We start from the raw sequence: 20,572 nt of genomic DNA, 5'->3' as shown, positions 1-20,572 counted from the left end.
CATTAGCTTTTCATTCTTTATAATTATCCAGAAGTGACAATTTCGCCCCCAGAAATAATACATCCATGGGTAAATTGTTTCCCTTTTTATCGCACCACTCATCACTCTTGCCAGCAAACGGATATATAAGTTCCCATGAAAAGGCACACTTTTTTCCCACTTTATATCACAAAATTTAGTTGATTGTGAAAAAGGTAAACTTGCCAAAGCCGAAAACTGAGGAAGAGGGAAGAACATGGAACTCAATAAAAGTACAGAAACCAGAGTACATAAGAAATTAATACACTTGGAAATTAGATGAGCCAACATCTCTAACATAACAGTAGAAGGAAAATATTCTGCCACCATTTCTACCCACCCTCTCCATTATTTCTTTCTGAATGAGAAAAGGAACAAATGGCACAGTTGCCCGACCCTGAAAAAAAAAACTCGCATCTTGTTAGGTAAAACAAATGAGAAATGCGAGAGAAAAAAAAAATCATAAAAGCAGGTAAAATAGTTTCTTAAGAAAACACAAGTGAAATCGCAAGGATGAGAAGCAATAATATCCAAATGAGAACTCTACTTTTATTGACATGTTTAATTTGCCATGTATAAAACAGGTTTTGGCTGACATTACTTTGCACATGATTATCTTAGAACACCAAGCATGAAACACAAAACAGAAAGAAATTAGGATTCAACGCATTAAATCAAGTCTGCAAGTGTTCACATACAACTAGGCTTTCAAGAAAGCTTTGCTTTCAGTTCTGCAGCCACGGCATCAATGAACTCCTCTGTGTTCAAGTAGTGGTTCCTAGCAAGCCTACACCACAAGAAGCATACGATGAAACCAACGTCCATGCAAAGAAACAGAAAAACACGACCCAAGCGTGCGTGGACACGCAAACACACAACGGTTGAACAAATAACGCTCTAGTAGATACTTACTTAGGTCCATGAAGAATTAGTGCAAGATCCTTGGTCATTTTCCCAGATTCCACAGTTCCAATACAAGCTTCTTCCAGCTTCTGAGTGAAATCCAACAATTTAGCATTGTCATCCAACTTTGCCCTGTTAAAAAGACAACATTCAAATTCCATTTAAATTTTTTTTTATCATTGAACAATAAAAAATCAAGAGATCTCGGAGAACAAACTTTATAAAATACCTGTGTGCAAGCCCTCTCGTCCAAGCAAAAATTGAAGCTATGCTGTTTGTGCTGGTTTCACCACCTTTCTGGTGAACTCTATAATGCCGAGTAACTGTACCATGAGCAGCTTCAGCTTCTATGGTCTTTCCATCTGGGCACACCTGCACCCATAAACAGCTCTAGTAAGTGAAGAAAAAGAATTTATACAACAAAAAGAATGTATTGATGGAAGGAAGGGTGGATAAGAAAGAGAAAGTAAACACCCAAATCAGGTCTAGCATACCAGTACTGATGTCATCAATCCAAGAGATCCAAAACCTATAATGCAACCAGAAGTTAGAAACTATAACCCTCTGTATGTCAAATATGATGATAGAGGTAGTGCAACAAAAGATTGCTAGTAGTCTGTCATACAAACCTTGAGCTAAGAAATCACTTTGCACATCTCCATCATAATTCTTGCATGCCCAAACATAACCACCTTCACTTTTAAGTGCATAAGCCACCATATCATCAATGAGACGATGTTCATACCTGCCAATTCAATCATATAAAGTCAATAAGAAGCAAACGACCTCAAAATCCATCATTGGAAAACCAATAGAGTTCCTCACCATATGCCAGCAGCTTCATACTTGGATTTCCAATGAGCTTCATAAACTTCTTGAAATATGTCCTTGAATCTAATCTCATGAACAAACAAGAGTATATGCTCAGAGAACAGTTAAGTATAATCATAAATATTTGAAACCAGGCTCATGGAGAATCTGCATACCTTCCGTCATACTTCTTAAGAATAGTGTTTTTTGTGCTAAGATAAAGAGGCCACTTTTTCTCATAAGCTGTGTTCATAGAAGCTTCTGCAAAAGCACGGATTGACTGCATGGGGAAAAAAACAGTTACACTACTAAAGAAGCAAAGAGATTACATGCAGCAATTGAGAAGCTGTTTCAGTAACACCATGGATTATCAAATCAACCTCATCGGTGTTGTACATGGCAATTGCTACTCCGCCTTCCCCTGTAAAGTTGTACACTTCCAGTTCAGTCTTCTCATCCTTTCCTTCTGGAACTGCAAGCATTTTCAAGGTTATCAGAAATCCCTTATTCACCAAATATAAAGACAAGAAATGAAAGGAAAATCACTTCTTTGATCAAGTTTTAGTGAGCATTGATAAGCACTTCTAATATATACGACATACAAAATCTTGTAAACTACTGAGCAACAATGGAAGTTTACCAAACAGCAATTTCAGTTTCCCAGGTCCTTTGATAACTGTATCAGTTGCTCGATATTGATCACCAAAAGCATGTCTTCCAATGCATATTGGCTTCGTCCAACCTAAAAAAAAAAAAAAAAGAACAAGAAAATCAGCATGGCACTACTCCAACGAAACAATATAGACGCAATATGAAATTACAATACCTGGGATTAGGCGAGGAATGTTCTTGCAAAGAATCGGTTCTCTGAAAACAGTACCTGAAGAAAGCCGGCAGCCCTTGTAATTTACCCATTAAAAGTTTCAAAATAAAAAAAGTTCACTGCTTCAAGTTTACTAACCATTCAAAATATTCCTAATAGTCCCATTAGGACTCCTCCACATTTGCTTCAAGCTAAACTCCTTCATGCGAGCTTCATCTGTTACATTATAACCACAATATTATGTACTTGTATCCTCAAGTGTCAGTTGAAAATACATATGCTAATAAAAGCGCCAAAAAGAATTTGCAGCATGTTCAGAAGTGTCTACCTGGTGTGATAGTCGCGCATTTGATTGCTACATTGTACCTAAATACAAAGAGAGAGATGCAACATGAATACCAGAATATAATATAGAAGTAAAAAGGTACTTTAGGAACTTTTCTTTATTTCACAAGTCAGAGAAATATATCATTCTCAGAACAGTAAGAGGAAATTCATTTAGACGTACTTAAGAGTAGCCTCTGCACTTTCAACGGTAACTTTATCATCAGTGGCATCACGGTGAGGAAGACCAAGGTCAAAGTACTTAATGTCCAAATCCAAAAAGGGGAGAATAAGCTGCAGATGTAACATGAAAAGAAGAGAAAACATGAGTAATCAAAATCTTTTCCAGAAAATATAAACTGGAAAAAAAAACAATATATTATAACACACACACACACACACATATATTGATGGAGCAATAAGAGTTGGATCAACACACCTTATCCTTGATTGATTTCCAGAAAATTCGAGTCATCTCATCTCCTGTAACACATACCAAAAGCCTCATAGTATGAGAAAGAGGAATGTAAAATCTCAATACTCTTGTCCATCCGAAACCATACTAGAGTTTCTTCATAAAAATTTTGAATGAAATTAAGACTTAGATAACACATAAATCCCTTAACATCATATTCACTCATTCAAGCAAATTGCAAATATGAAAAGTCTCCAGAAATTCCAATCCAATCAGAGCCTGTTTTCTGAATAACAAAGATCAAACAGTTCCAGATTCATCCTACAGATCCTTATTAACAAACTTATAGATTTAGATACGGCGAATCGGTCAGTTTACAATCTGTACCAGACCAAAACTAAATTCACCGCCGTCGCATAAAAATTAAGCTAACAAAGAAATATGAGAAACGATCGAATCAGGTGGAATCAGCGAAATGAAACGATGAGTCAGAGATCGGAGCAAACAGAAAAGATGGGGAGGAAGTCTCTTACCGTCCATCTCGACGATGGGGTTAGCGACCTTGATCTTCTCGAACGCCATTGTGGTTTGATTGATTGATTGGTTAGGTTTTGGATCGGCGACTCTTTTCAAGGGATAGAGAGTCGCTCAGTGGCTGTGAGTTTTGACTACTGAATCGCGCAAAGCTCAGCGATGATGTATTTGGTATTTAAAGTCACCAATGTGTGAAATTTTCAACTTTTTTTTTTTCTTTTGTTTTTTTCTTTTTTCTTTTTCAGAGTGATTCGGGCGGTGTTCACCTACCGCAATTGATTTTGTGAATTTATTTCTGACACATCGACCGACGTGAGTGTTTAAGGGTTTGGAGCATATATATATCCCAATTTTCTTACGAGTCTGTTACAAAAGGGGACCATTTTGCATTTGTTAGTTGGGATGGGGCGAGTGGTTGGATCTGGTAAAAGAAGAATATCTTCCGGTCTATGTCTCTATGACTCTATCCAATTGCGTAAGGCCATCCGGTTCATCCTCGAATGGGAGGAGTTCTCTTTCGTAGGGGCTCTTCCCGCTTCAGAGTTTAAGAAGCCCCTGATCTATTTTATCACTAGCACTACTAGCGAGCTAAGATGCCAACCGTAGTTAGAAACTGATTTTTATTAAGCTCCCCTTTTTACCTAGCATAATAACTAAATAACTGGCAAGTTTCGGATCCAAAGCGAAACCCAAATAGGAGTTTCGGTTCGGTTTTGATATTTTTTTTCGGTTTTAATCTATATTTTAAACCCTGTATTCTAATATTCAATTTGGAAATTTCTGGTCAAAATTATTATGATAATTTTAAGTTTTTTTATCTTTTTATTTTTTTAAGAGATTCGGTGTTATTAGTTCACGAAATCGGACAATATAGGACAAATGTGACAACGTAGAGCACAAGGCATACCCTCAAACCTGAATGTGAGTGATCTACCACACTGTATGTAGGAAGAGTCTCTCACCATATAGAACCCTCATGAGTTGTACCATAATTTGCAAATATGTCTGCCAAACGATTACCTTCTCTAAAGATATGAGAAACATGGAAATGAAAATTACGTAAGTGCAGACAATTAAGCCAAGTCACTCGAAACCTTCAAGTAATTAAAGAGGGATTTTTGAAACAATGCATAAGAATTTGTTACGTGCCAAATGTACGTGAGTCTAACCTCGAGACCAGACCACACATAGAGCTTCAATCACCGCTAGGACCTCCACATCGATGACACTAGGAACATCAATTTTATGAGCAAAAGCACCCTTGAACAGCCCCTCATGGTCATGAAAAAACTCCACCAAAATCGATAGTGCTTGGACCTTTTAGCCCTTGTGGGCATGTGTTTTGTTCGTGTCCAACTCCAAAATCTATATTTGAAGTATCTTCATTCTCATTTGGAATGCATGTATTTGTTTGAACTTAAATTTGGCAAGGTCTACATGGCACACATGTGGGAGGGTCCACAAGAAATTTAGCTTAGGACCACAGTTGAATGGTTGAATAGTAGCGACATAATAGATGACCGCTATTAAATGGCCGCGGCATAATGAATGACAGCAATCGAATGGTGTTAATCAAGTTCATAAAGGCCGTAAGCTGCAGGCGCGTGTTAAAAGGATTCAGGATATTTAAAAGCCGCGGAGATTATAATTTGAGACAATTAGCTTAAATGCACAATTATGAGTTTTAATTCCCAAGTTAGCATTCAAATGCATGTAACCATGCATTGATTCACAATTTTGAATTCATGCAATCAATACGATCTCGACAGTTACAACCAAGATTTTATCTTTTCCTTTATTCAATAGTGTATCTTTCACTATAAAAATTCATGCAATCAATGCGATCTCGACAGTTAGAACCAAGATTTTTATCTTTTCCTTTATTCAATAGTGTATCTTTCACTATAAAAAGAACCATAGGCATCATTGTTAGAGGTCCTCGATCAAACGCTCTACGCGATTACTCAAATTTTATCTCAATACATTTCAATGTTTTAGCAACACTTATCAATTTTTATGTGTTTATCTTATCGTTTTTTTACTGGTATTTATCTTTCCTGCACTTTACATTGTTGTTCTTTACAACAATTTATCTTTTTGCATATTACTTTGCTACACTTTATTTCCCGAGGTTTACATTTTTGTTCTTTATCTTTCTACATTTTATTTATTGCACTTTTACATTCTTGCACTTTCTTTACCTGCACTTTCATTTATGCTATTTATTTGTTGTTGTTTACTTTACGTCATTTACTTTATACAAAATCACAAAAGAATCATCATCACTTCACTTTTACCTCAATCACCGAGTTACACAGAAGACTGCGGCTAGGTAAGGTCGATCCGTGCTAAAGTCCTTGCATTCAAGGCAGCTGAGAGAACTCCGCGACCGAGATCGATTCTTCCTCGGGCCACAATTAGTTGATCAGAAGTCAGAACTGCGCAAAATCTACAATGTAGAACAAAACCTCGGTTGGTCTCCCGGCAGCGCGTTGGCACGCCCGCGCACACGTCACCACTCCAAAAAGGCACGTGTAAGCCAAAGAAGCCCTCGGCCTAGTGACACGTGGCTGAGACGATTTTTGAGCAAACAATATCTCATTCTTTTAACTTCAAACAATGGAATGGATGTCTCCAGACTCCAGATTGATAATGTTCATTTGGAGTTTTTGGAACAATAGAAATGACAAACTTTGGAGGTAAAAGTAGAAATCAATCTTTGCCATTGTTTATGGTATGAGGAAAGGTGAATGGCGTAGCTGCCCGACCATGAAACAAAACTCACAACTCGTTAAGTTCAACAAATGAAGAAATGTAACTGGCAAAATAATGAAATAAATGAAAAGGAAAATCACAAGGAAATGAGAGAAACAATAATATCCAAACGACAACTGACATTTATAATGAAATGTGTTAATTTTGCCACCCTAAAAGACTGGTTTTAGCTGATATTACTTTACACAAGTTATGGCTGTTAATACTCAGAAGTCAGAACACCAGGAATGAAGCACAAAACAGAAAGATATTAGTTTCGAGGCATAGAATCAAATCTGCAACTGCTCCCACTATGCTTTCAACAAAGCTTTGCTCTTAGTTCTGCTGCGACGGCATCAATGAACTCTTCCGTGTTCAAGTAGTGGTTCCTAGCAACCCTACACCATATAAGCATACGATGAAATCACTTTCCATGCAAAGAGGCAGAAAAACACAACCCCAGTGTGACATGCACACACACGAAGGATGAAGAAACAACTCACTAGTAGATACTTACTTAGGTCCATGAATATTTAGCGCAAGATCCTTGGTCATTTTCCCAGATTCCACAGTTCCAATACAAGCTGCTTCCAGCTTTCGAGTGAAATCCAACAGTTTAGCATTGTCATCCAACTTTGCCCTGTTACGAAATTTTTCGACATGAAATTATATCATACAACCTTGAAAAACAGAGGAGTATCAACATGAAGAATGAACTTTATAAAGTACCTGTGTGCAAGCTCTCTTGTCCAAGCAAAAATAGAAGCTATGCTGTTTGTGCTCGTTTCACCTCCTTTTTGGTGGATTCTATAATGGCGAGTAACTGTACCATGGGCAGCTTCAGCTTCTATATTCTTTCCATCTGGGCACACCTGCAGTCATGAAAAAAGCTCTAGTAAGTGAAGGACAAGGATTCACAAAACACAAAGTGTATTGAGATTCTGATGGAAGGGAAGGTGGATAGGAAAGAGAAAGTAGACACCAAAGCAGTTATAGCATACCAGTATTGAAGTCATCAATCCAAGAGATCCAAAACCTATAATGCAACCAAAAGTTAGAAACTATAACTTGGACTAGATGATGATAGACAGAAGAAAAAAAGGGTTGCTAGAAGTCTGTCATACAAACCTTGGGCTAAGAAATCACTTTGTACATCTCCATCATAATTCTTGCATGCCCAAACAAAACCACCTTCGCTTTTAAGTGCATAAGTGACCATATCATCAATGAGACGATGTTCATACCTTCCAATCCAATCATATAAAGTCAATAAATAAGCAATAGACCTAAAAATCCATCATAGGAATGCAAAATCACCAAGTTCCTCACCATATGCCAGCAGCTTCATACTTAGATTTCCACTGGGCTTCATATACTTCTTGAAATATGTCCTTGAATCTTATCTCAGGAACAAATAAGGGTTTAGGAAAGAAAAAAAGTATAGACATAACTTGGAGAATGATAAATAAAATCCTATATATATTAATAAAAGACCAATAGAGAATATGCATACCTTCCATCGTACTTCTTAAGAACAGTATTTTTTGTGCTAAGACAAAGAGGCCACTTTTTCTCATAAGCTGTGGTCATAGAAGCCTCTGCAAAAGCACGGATTGACTACATGCACACAAAAAAAATACACAACAAAAGAAGCAAAAGGCTTACTCGCTGCGATCGAGCAACTGTTTCAATTAAAACACCATGGATTAGCAAATCAAACCTCATCAACGTTGCACATGGCAAGTGCAACTCCCCCTTCCCCTGTAAAGTTGTATACATCTAGTTCAGTCTTCTCATCCTTTCCTTCTGGAACTGCAAACATTTTCAATTTTTTCTCAGAAATCCCAAATTTACCAAGTAATAAGACAACAAATGACAGGAGAATCCTTTCTTTACTCAAGTTTTGAAGATCCTAGAAGGAGCCTAGAGGGGGGTGAATAGGCTCACAACCAATTTTTTTCGTTCAAAACTTTCTCAGGGATTGCAACTGGGTGATCAATCCTGAGTGCTGATATTGAACAGAATATATTGAACAATCAAACAAACCAACTAAAGCATTAAAGAACACAGATTTTTGTTAACGCAGTAAACACCCTAACGAGGGAAAACATCTGCGTGGCCTTTAACTCTTGAAAGACCAAAACCAATTCACTATGAAACCAAATTACAAGATTACAACACAGTGATTGCACTGAACTCGGCAACCATTCTAGACTGACTCACTAGACTGTTTGTACTTAACTCTTGCTAATTGTTTACACAAGTGAACAACTCAGAAATCTCAGCTATGAAACAAGCTATGAACGCAGCAAGTTCTTCTTGGAGATTTCACCTTTGAAGTTTGCAAAATGACCTCATGGGATGCAAGATATGATATGTATGAATGATTGAATGGTTTGTTGTTTTTCAAATTGTTTTCAACATGGAACAAGACACTTTGAAAAACAGAAAACCAAAGAGATAGAACTTTAAACAACAAAGGGATTGAAAACCCAAATATTTTCAATGCATGAGAATGAACAGAGAACCCATATATATATAGGAGGAAGAGAAAGCACAGTTCACTCAAAGAACCCTTAAACTCAATTGGAGAAGGTAAACCCATACCCATAATTTCAGATTGCCCATGTAAACCCATGCTCCTAATTTCAATTGGGAATACCAATTCAAGAAACTAAAACACTCAAGCTCCATAATCAAAACTGACATAGGAATGGAACCCATGAAAAACCATTGGGTTTGAGAAAGAGATGCCATGCATGAGCTTACTTGAGCCATGAGAAGAGGGGTCTTCTTTTGAACTGCAAGGTTGAAGCTTGATCTTGGACAAGACAACAAGGTGAGATGGGATGGGGAAGCACGTCAACAAGGCAGCAAAGCAGCAAATTGATGAGGTAGCAAGTTCTAATTGAACTAGTCTTCAAACTTGGTCTTGGTCTTCGACAGCAAGGCAACCCCCAAAGAGAAAAAGAAGCAATTTGCAATTGATCAATTATGCTAAGATGGGAAAGCTGCTAGCAACTGATTTTCCATTCTTCACGAGGGTCAGCAAAACAACCAAGTCAACCACAACAATTGTATTTAAACAAGTATGGGCTTGGGCTGCAACCTTGGGCTTCTTAATGAATAGAGTTTTGTGAAGAAGGAATGCCAATACTGTACTAACAATCTCCCCCTTTGGCATTCCTAAACAAAACACTACTTTGCAACACAATACTAGCCTAATACTTAGACAACAGTTGCAAAACAAACCTGAAACAATTGCACAAGAAATACCAAGTGAAGCATGGGCAATTAAGGCACAAGAAAAACAATGCAGCCAAGCAAAGCATTTTAAGATCACATGAAGCATTAGCAATAAGGAACAGCCACAAAGGCACCTAATACTTCTCCCCCTTTTTGTCTAGGAATGACAAAGGGAAAATGCTATCAACAAGAATAGAAAACATCCTTTCAAGAGTACAAAATCTGCAGAAAAATGCAAATGGCCAACTTGGATAACATTTTTGAAATAACAACCTTCAATTTTGAAGAACACAAGGAAGACCACATGTATTAATGAATACTCCCCCTCAATATATGCAGCGGATTATTGAGAATTTTAAAAATGCAAGCAAGCAAGGATGAAGGACATAGTCAATCCTAGATTTATCTTGAAAAGCCAGGCAAAGAGCCACAGTGGATTGCAGAGCACATTTGAATCCCTCCAGATCCCACAAAGAAACTCAAGACAATTTGACAGTTCCTTTTTGTAAACACAGCTCAAAGATGACTTGCAGCATTTCATGATTCTTGAATTTTTTGAGAAACTTGAGCTAAACCTCCAAGGGATAAGAATTGATACATAAGAGATTACAAAGGAATGAGATGAAGTCCTATTTGTTTTCATTGATCCTTATCTCTCCAATTTTTTTTTTTTTTTAAATTTATTTAGCTCATAATCATTGGCTTTGTTAAGCTGGAGCTTTTAGGAAAAAACCCATATTTGTGACCCATGTAACAAGTCTTATGTCAATGGCTCTCAAACCAGTTGGTTTTAAGGCATTAAGTGTAACAAGGACACTCCAAAGGACATATCAACTTGAGTCAAAAAGAGCATATCAAACAAGAAGATACCACCGGGGTGACCAAGCCATTCCCTTTTCTTCCCAATCCTCATATCGTTCACCACGATCGAGGCCCGTTTACTTTGGGAATAGCCTGGCCAAGCTTCTCTAAATATTTTCACAAAGAAGCATACACTACTCATCTCAAACCAACATAAAAACTGAGCACAATATGAAACCCCACAAGAGATTTAGGTGCAAGAGTTTAAGATGATAGACTTTTTAACAAAAATGAGCAGTGAACAATAGAAAGCTGATGCAAAGAGTCTTGAGAACCTTGAGTAACCAAGGAAGAAGAAATTATGAACACACTACCCTCTGATCTTAGATCAAGACATGATCATTATTTTCCAGGATTGAAACAATGCATGAAATCCCCAAAGGAAATAAACCACTTATTTTTCACAACCTACACTAAATGCATCACACATAATATATAACAAACAGCCTGCATATTTGTTTCATCCATAACATTTGGGTGCAACAACTACCAGCTGCAATGTACTCGGCTTCGGCAGTTGAGAGAGACACACAGTTTTGCTTCTTGCTATGCCATGAAACAAGATTGTTTCCCACAAAGAAACATCCACCCGAGGTGCTTCTTCGATCATCCACATTTCCTGCCCAATCCGAGTCAGTATAACTTGCAATCTCAACATTGGAATCAAAGGTGTACACCACCCCATAGTTAGAAGTTCCAGAAACATATCTAATGATGCGTTTAACAGCCTTTAGATGTGATTCCTTAGGATTAGCTTGGTATCTAGCACAAACACCAACACTAAATGAAATATCGGGTCTGCTAGCAGTAAGGTACAACAAGCTTCCTATCATGCTTCTATACAAGGTTTGATCAACACTAATTCCAGTCAAATCCACATCAAGTTTTGAACTAGTTCCCATGGGATTTCGGACAGCAGTAGCAGCATCCAAACTAAACTTTTTCACAAGGTCATTGGCATATTTGGTTTGAGAGATGTAGAGACCATCACTCCTTTGTTGGACTTGCAGACCAAGAAAATAATTTAATTTGCCACACAAACTCATTTTTCATGATATTAGTGAATTCTTCAATCAATGAATCTGAAGTTAAACCAAAAACAATGTCATCCACATAGACTTGAGCAAGAATTAAATGATGAGAAGTTCTTTTTACAAACAAAGTTTTGTCAATTGAACCTCTAACATAGCCTTTATCCAAAAGATGAGAGGAAAGTCTCTCATACCAAGCTCTAGGGGCTTGTTTCAGCCCATAGAGAGCTTTCTTAAGTCTATACACATGGTCGGGATGGATAGGATCTATGAATCCTGCAGGTTGTTCAACATACACTTCTTCTTGAAGAACACCATTTAAAAATGCACTTTTCACATCCATTTGATAAAGAATAAACCTTAAATGACATGCAATGGCAAAGAGAAGACGAACAGATTCAAGCCTTGCAACGGGGGCAAAGGTTTCATCAAAATCAAGACCTTCAACTTGAGAATACCCTTGAGCAACAAGCCTTGCTTTGTTGCGGGTAATCTGACCCTTTTCATCAGATTTGTTTTTGAAAATCCATTTTGTTCCAATGACATTTGAAGAGTCCGGTCTAGGAACCAAAAACCACACATCATTTCTAGCAAATTGACTCAATTCATCTTGCATGGCATTTATCCAATTAACATCACACAAAGCCTCTTTAGCATTTTTAGGTTCTATAACAGAAACAAAACCATAAAATGTAATGATGCTAATATCTTCTTGATGCTTTGCAATGAAACATGAAAGAATAGAGAGATTGCTTACAACCCTTTTTGCTTGTCTCTTTGTTTTCAAACCATCATTCACATCACCAATGATGTCAGAAGAGGAATGATCCTTATGTACTTGCTGCTGTCCAGTTCTGTAAACTGGCTGGATTGCAGAGGTATCATCAATCCCCTCTGAAGCTTCCTCATCTTCTTGGCCTTCAGCAGCAGCATTATCATCCTTTTCTCTCTCGAAAAGTACCTGATCAAAACTTATACAAGGAGTATGTGAGAGCACAATTGAGTCATCAATAGAGACATTAATGGTTTCCATCACAGAACAAGTTCTCTTGTTATAAACCCTATAAGCTCTACTATTCAATGAATAACCAAGAAAGACTCCTTTGTCACTTTTAGCATCAAATTTGGCAAGATATTCTCTATCCCTATAGATGTAACAAGGGCTGCCAAACACTCTCAAATGGCTCACATTTGGTTTCTTTCCTTTCAAAATCTCATAAGGAGTTTTTTCAGTTCCCGATCTAAAGATAACCCTATTGATGGTATAACAAGCATTGCTAATCGCTTCTGCCCAAAAAGTATGAGCAAGACCAGCAGAGTTTAACATAACTCTTCCCATTTCAATTAAAACCCTGTTTTTCCTTTCCACAACACCATTTTGTTGCGGAGTTATGGGAGCCGAGAACTCATGCTTAATTCCCATATCATTACAAAACTCATCAAATGAAGCATTTTCAAATTCAGTTCCATGATCAGTTCTAAGTCTTACAATGCATTTATTTGAAGAGTATTGCTCATTTAAAATCATTTTGCTCAAGTTTTGAAAGTTGTCAAAAGCATCAGATTTTTCACACAAGAATTTCACCCAAGTGAACCTAGAAAAATCATCGACTAGAACAAGCATGTACTTCTTACCACCTAAGCTTTTAGTTTGAACAGGTCCAACCAGATCCATATGCATTAAATCCAAAGGTTGTGAAGTAGACATAGAATTAATGACCCTATGTGAGGAACGAGTTTGCTTACCAAGCTTGCAACCCTCACACATACCGGTTGGTTTCCCACTCAATTTGGGCAAACCCCTTACCCCTTCTTTGGTGGAGAGCTTCACCAAGTCTTGGTAGTTCACATGGCAGAGCCGTCTATGCCAAAGATTGAGAGTATCATCAGTCGAGGAAGAACTAAGACAAATCTGAGAAGAAACAGAATCATTAGCATTGACACAATAACAATGATCTTTGGACCGTAGTCCGCCCATAACACTCTTGCCCTTACCATCAAGAACAAGACATCTCAGCTTATTGAATCTAACCTCTTCAAAGTCATCACTCAATTGACTCACACTAATAAGATTAGCTTGGAGCCCTTCAACATACAACACATTTTTTAAATTTGGGATACCAGGAGCAGTTACAATCCCTTTTCCCACAACCTTTGCTTTCTTTCCGTCACCAAAAGTGACAGAACCACTGATAGCCTCATCATAGAAGGATGAGAACCAGTTTTTATCACCTGTCATGTGCCTAGAGCACCCACTATCCAAATACCAAGTATCAGCTCTTCTAGATGAAAGAGCAGTAAGAGCAACCAAACATGTAGCAATGGAGTCATTTTCTTCAACGTGTGAGAAACAACAAGAGGATAGAAGACACATTTCAGAAGGTTCACAATCAGTTCCACAAATGTCAAAAGGCTTAAAATCAACAGAGGCAAGTGGATGAAATGACTTATTTTTCTTTGCCCAAACAACTTTTTCTTTTCTCGGGATTGCAACAAGTTTAGCAATCCTTCCAAATTCTTTCAAAGATTTTTCCAAAGTTGACTGTAAAGAAAAAAACAAAGAGTTTTCATGAGACCTTGTAGACTTTTGAGGACCATTTCTGAGTTTATGACATCTTGGTCTAATGTGTCCAGTAATACCACAATAGTGACAAATGGGAATGAATTTTTTGGATGACTTAGAGACACTTTCTTTAGGCAGCAACCTACTTTTTACGAAAATAGTTGGCTTTTTAGAGGAGCTTTCTCCAGAATGAAAACCAAGACCCTTTTTGTCCCTATCAACTTTGCCCATTCCAATCATTTTGGAAACTTTATCAGATCCAATAGAAAATTTTGAAAACTTTTCTTGAGAATCATGTAAGGATTTTTCAAGAGAGATTTTTTCAGAAGTTAGAGAATTGACTAACCTGATTTGAGCATTCAAATTCTCTTGCAGAGTTTCCACTTGACTTACCAATGCATTTCTTTCAATTTCCCACTTCTTGTAGGATTGCAACTTCTCTGCTATCCCAGATTTTTCTTTTTCACAAACAGCAAGTTGATCCTTCAATTCCTCAGTCTTTCCAATCATTATTTTTGAGGCTTTGTACAGTTGCTCGAACTTGTTAGAGGCTACCTCCTCAGAGTGCTCATTATCATCAGATTCATCTGAGGACTCATTTTGGGTGGTAGCAACAAGGGCAACAGTCTCCTCTTCATGGTCGGACTGAGTTTCTGATTCATTATCACTCCAAGAGGTTTTAAAAGCTCTATTTGATTTAGACTTAAAATTTTTGTTTGCACAATCAGCAGCAAGATGACCATATCCTTGACACTCAAAACATTTTGGTTTTTCACCAAAAGACTTCTTTTGAAAAAACTTTGAGGGCTCTGAGAATTTGTCATTTGAAACTTCATCATTCTGATTTCTTTTGGAAGAAGTAGAACTAGAAAAATTTCTAGAACTAGAAGAGGGTGACCTTGCATATTTAAGAAATTTTTTGAATTGTTTTGTGAGAAGAGCAAATTCTTCTATATTAAAATCAGAAAGGTCTTCCTCTTTTTTCAAAGTGCTTAGAGCAATTATTTTTTCTTTCTGACCCTTTTTCCTTTTTGACTCAAAGGTTTTCAAATTTCCCACAAGCTCATCTAATGAGTATGTTAGGGGTGGGCGCGGTTCGGTGCGGATCGGTGTTAGGCCAAAACCGCAACCAAACCGCTTCATTCGGTTGTGCAATATTCAAAACCGCAACCGCATTTTCAAAAGCCACACCGCTTACTTCGGTTACACCGTTTTCCGGTGCGGTGCGGATCGGTTTCGGTTGTGTTCGGCTTTCGTATAATATGTTCATTAAATGAGAGTCAAATAACCTATTCTCATTATAGAATTATCCTGTTCTCTTTTCATCCAAGCCGGCAACATTACATTAAGCTGTAGTGTGTTGATTGGATTAGTTGGTCCATGTCCTCTGTTGAGAGAGATGACGGAGGCAGAGTCGAAATGAGGGGCTGAGTGGCTTGACTTAAGGTTTTCTTCTATGAGAGCAATCAGGTGTAATGAGAAGTATGTGCAACTTGATTTCCACCAATTAGAATTCGACAACTATCAAAATAATATTAATATAAATAAAAATATTAATTTAAATAAATATTAATTATTCGGACCGGTTCGGTTTTTTTCAGCCGGTTTACTCACTAAACCCGCTTCCAAACCGGAGAAATCCGGTCCGGTTCGGTCAAGTCATTTTTTCCCCCTTATTTCATCCGGTTCGGTCCCCAAGCCGGTTTTTCGGGCCGGTTCGGCCGGTTTTGGACCTCCGGTTCGGTTTCTGCCCACCCCTAGAAAAGTATGTATCAAGATCTTGAGCTTCCTCAATGGCAATTTGCTTAGCCTCAAAACTAGGAGGAAGAGCTCGAAGAAACTTTTTCACAATTCTATGCTCTAAAATAGGATCACCCAACCCATGACATTTATTGGTAACATTGATGAGGCGACTATGGAAGTCATCAACAGATTCATCCTCTCTCATAGTCATTTCTTCAAATTCAAGCACAAGGCTTTGAAGTTTTTGTGCCTTCACCTTTTTGTTACCCTCATGAGTGGTTTGAAGTAAATCCCAAGAAGCTTTAGTAGTTGGACAATTTGTAATTCTTTTTCTTTCCTTATCCGACAAGGCAGCGAAAAGGCTATAGCGAGCTTTAGTATCACATTTGTGATCAGATTGCTCAGCAACAGTCCACTCACCTCTCGGTTTAGGAATAAGACTAGAGGTTTCAGTTTCCTTTTTAGTTGGTTCTATCCAACCCTTCTCTATAATGTTCCATAACTTATCCTCTTGAGATTGCAAGAAAGCCATCATCATTACTTTCCATTGAGAGTAATCTTTCCCATCAAAATATGGAGGAGAGTTAATGGAACTAGAGACTCTATCACGGTCCATTCTAGGAGTCCAAAGGAACACACTAACACAGGCTAGTGACCCGCTCTGATACCAATTGAAGATCCTAGAAGGAGCCTAGAGGGGGGTGAATAGGCTCACAACCAATTTTTTTCGTTCAAAACTTTCTCAGGGATTGCAACTGGGTGATCAATCTTGAGTGCTGATATTGAACAGAATATATTGAACAATCAAGCAAACCAACTAAAGCATTAAAGAACACAGATTTTTGTTAAAGCAGTAAACACCCTATCGAGGGAAAACATCTGCGTGGCCTTTAACTCTTGAAAGACCAAAATCAATTCACTATGAAACCAAATTACAAGATTACAACACAGTGATTGCACTGAACTCGGCAACCATTCTAGACTGACTCACTAGACTGTTTGTACTTAACTTTTGCTAATTGTTTACACAAGTGAACAACTCAGAAATCTCAGCTATGAAACAAGCTATGAACGCAGCAAGTTCTTCTTGGAGATTTCACGTTTGAAGTTTGCAATACCCAAATGACCTCATGGGATGCAAGATATGATATGTATGAATGATTGAATGGTTTGTTGTTTTTCAAATTGTTTTCAACATGGAACAAGACACTTTGAAAAACAGAAAACCAAAGAGATAGAACTTTAAACAACAAAGGGATTGAAAACCCAAATATTTTCAATGCATGAGAATGAACAGAGAACCCATATATATATAGGAGGAAGAGAAAGCACAGTTCACTCAAAGAACTCTTAAACTCAATTGGAGAAGGTAAACCCATACCCATAATTTCAGATTGCCCATGTAAACCCATGCTCCTAATTTCAATTGGGAATACCAATTCAAGAAACTAAAACACTCAAGCTCCATAATCAAAACTGACATAGGAATGGAACCCATGAAAAACCATTGGGTTTGAGAAAGAGATGCCATGCATGAGCTTACTTGAGCCATGGGAAGAGGGGTCTTCTTTTGAACTGCAAGGTTGAAGCTTGATCTTGGACAAGACAACAAGGTGAGATGGGATGGGGAAGCACGTCAACAAGGCAGCAAAGCAGCAAATTGATGAGGTAGCAAGTTCTAATTGAACTAGTCTTCAAACTTGGTCTTGGTCTTCGACAGCAAGGCAGCCCCCAAAGAGAAAAGAAGCAATTTGCAATTGATCAATTATGCTAAGATGGGAAAGCTGCTAGCAACTGATTTTCCAATCTTCACGAGGGTTTTTGACAGCAAAACAACCAAGTCAACCACAACAATTGTATTTAAACAAGTATGGGCTTGGGCTGCAACCTTGGGCTTCTTAATGAATAGAGTTTTGTGAAGAAGGAATGCCAATACTATACTAACAAGTTTTAGTTTGTATTCAGAACAATTTCTAAAACAAACGATATACATATTTTACAGAATTATCATGCACATGTAATTTACCAAAAAGCAATTTCAGTTTCCCAGGTCCTTTTATGACTAAATCAATTGATTGATATTGATCACCGAAACATGTCTTCCAATGCATATTGCCTTTGTCCAGCCTGAAAACACCAAGAATCAGCATGGTTCTACTCCAACAAAACAATATAGACATAACAAGATATGATAATACCTGGGATAAGGCGAGGAACGTTCTTGCAAAGAATCGGTTCTGTGAAAACAGTACCTGAAGAAAGTCAGCAACCCTGTAATAAATGTCCCCATGAATGTGCAGAAGAGAAGTTTACAGCTTCAAGTTCACTAACCATTCAAAATGTTCCTAATAGTCACATTGGGACTCCTCCACAGTTGCTTCAAGTTATACTCCTTCATGCGATTTGCATCTGTCATATTATAACTCCAAGATTATGGATGTTGTGTTCCGTAATCCCTAGTGTGGATTACAAATATTAATATGCTACTAAAGCGGTAAACATGGAGTTCAACAAGAACATATGAATGCCCAAATTCTAACATGTTCAGAAAGGGTATACCTGTCGAAACAGTGGCGCATTTGATTGCTACATTGTACCTAAGATACCAAGTCTTAGAGATGCAACATGAATACCTGAATAACATAAGAAAGTCAAAAAGTTACTGAGGCTCGCTCTTTTCTTACTACACAATTTGGAGAAAAATATCATACTTAGAAATTTAGGTGGAGAATAAGACTCACCTAAGAGTTGCCTCTGCATTTCAACAGTAACTTTATCATTAGTGGCATCACGATGAGGAAGACCAAGGTCAAAGTACTTGATGTCCAGATCCAAAAAGGGGAAAATAAGCTACAAATGTAACAACAGAGAAGAGATAACATAAGGAATCAAGATGTTGACTTGAAAATGATAAACTGGATAATACACACACACACACACACACATACATACATACATATAGATTAGAGAGACAACTTAGAGTAAGATCAAATCACTTTATCCTTAATTGATTTCCAGAAAACTCGAGTCATCTCATCTCCTGCACCAGATATCAAAAGACTAATAGTATGAGAAAGAGGAAAGTAAAATTTCTTCAACCCATGTACACAGAGTTTGACATTTGCAAATTTGGATTGAATGTGTACGAAGTGTACAAGTGTGTTGTGTGCCATGGGCTCTCAGGGTCCATTCCATTTGCCAAGGATCAAGAATATCGGCATGGGTGAAATTTAAATAAGACTTGAAAAGGGGTATCTTTTCGATGACTTGTCTAAACAATACTAGATTTTCTTGATAAAATTTTGCATAAATGATCAATACTGAAATCTTTTCAGACATGAATACATGTGACACACAAAGTGCATCCAAACAAGGATTTAGTTAATACATAAATCCTGTAAATTGCTTGAAGCATGAATCAAATTCATTCATTCCATCAATAAGAGCTCGAGCAAAATGCATATGAGGGGTGTCCAGAAATTCCAATTACAGACATTTTCAGAATAATATAAATCAAGCACTTGCCGATCACAGAGAGGATTACTTTTACAGATCTTTATTAGCATATTAAAGAGTCCTGCTCCATTTAGATAAGCGAATAGGTCATTTTACAGTTCTATCTTGGGCTCTTGGCAGGCAATAACATGTATTTAAAAAGAGTAAAAGATGATTCAAGTTGATGACCCAGACCAAAGTGGAAAAGACATTCAGATGAAAACTAAATCCTCCACCACACCATCCTAGTCTAGGATTAAAACCTGGCGACAATCCTAAACAAGTCATAACTAGAGGATTGGAGTTTGGTAACAATTCAGCCCTACTCAGACAATCTGGCCATCAACATTCCATCTGAATGGAAGAGTGGAGCAGGCAAAGACCAAACCAAGACAAGGAGGAGCCTATGAACCAAGACAAGCATTGCTCATCACCATACACATCTGTCCTGATTTGCTCTGAGCTAACAATCACCATAATTGACCGTATAGCACATTAGAGCTGTTGTCGAGTCGATGTCTATATAAGCAGATGCAAATGTAACGTTTATACTCGATCAGAGAAGAAATGTACAGAAATTCTCTTTAACACTTTGACACTTGGCAGTTAACTATTAGAATATGGGGTTGCTTATAAAAGACCAAGGACTAAATGAGAAGCAATCCAATCAGTGCTCACCGTCCATCTCAACGGTGGGATTGGCGACCTTGATCTTCTCGAACTCCATTTTGTTTCTCTTGGCCGATAGGTAGAGAGTTGCTCACTGGTTTTGACTGATGAATGGGTGTTGAGTGATCATGTATTATAATGATGATTAGCGTGGTAAGCTCCTATCAAACTCATCTGTCAAATGACAGGGTGGTGACTCAACAGCACAACAAAACAAGATCTCCCAAAATCTGTCAAATTATTTTCTAATAGATTGACAGGGTGGACTTGTTTGTGTTGAGTGAAACATGACGGGAAGAACATGGAGGGAGGAAGAGAATCGCAGGAATGTTATAGTTTTGCTAGCACGTGTTTGGAGAGGCTGATTTCTGATATTACATTTT

General features: G+C 37.7%; 1 protein-coding gene and 1 pseudogene across 1 annotated transcript; both read right to left on the bottom strand.

The window, feature by feature from the left end:
• Positions 1-130: 130 nt before the first annotated feature.
• LOC112192647 (isocitrate dehydrogenase [NADP]) lies at positions 131-4,067 on the bottom strand. The gene is made up of 16 exons (XM_024332460.2): positions 3,827-4,067; positions 3,318-3,361; positions 3,063-3,172; positions 2,883-2,920; positions 2,693-2,770; positions 2,558-2,611; positions 2,372-2,473; positions 2,112-2,203; positions 1,908-2,011; positions 1,747-1,815; positions 1,551-1,666; positions 1,416-1,450; positions 1,151-1,293; positions 931-1,053; positions 717-805; positions 131-415 (listed from the first exon to the last, which is right to left on the bottom strand). Exons 1-15 carry the CDS (start codon positions 3,873-3,875, stop codon positions 727-729), a joined length of 1,236 nt encoding a protein of 411 aa, XP_024188228.1. The 5' UTR covers positions 3,876-4,067; the 3' UTR covers positions 131-415; positions 717-726.
• Positions 4,068-6,691: 2,624 nt separating this feature from the next.
• On the bottom strand, positions 6,692-20,505 carry LOC112192643 (annotated as a pseudogene).
• Positions 20,506-20,572: the final 67 nt, after the last annotated feature.

This window comes from Rosa chinensis, chromosome 3 (assembly GCF_002994745.2).
Source record: "Rosa chinensis cultivar Old Blush chromosome 3, RchiOBHm-V2, whole genome shotgun sequence".
Lineage (NCBI taxonomy): Eukaryota > Viridiplantae > Streptophyta > Magnoliopsida > Rosales > Rosaceae > Rosa > Rosa chinensis.
The sequence above is the reverse complement of the archived record's forward strand: the minus strand, read 5'-3'. Positions and strand labels throughout refer to the sequence as shown.

Coding starts and splice junctions, on each gene's coding strand:
- LOC112192647 (XM_024332460.2), bottom strand. CDS start 3,875: ATGGCGTTCGAGAAGATCAAGGTCGCTAACCCCATCGTCGAGATGGAC. Junction 1,667..1,746: donor TATGAAGCTGCTGGCATATG/GTGAGGAACTCT, acceptor TTGAATTGGCAG/GTATGAACATCGTCTCATTG. Junction 1,054..1,150: donor ACGAGAGGGCTTGCACACAG/GTATTTTATAAA, acceptor TCTTTTTAACAG/GGCAAAGTTGGATGACAATG.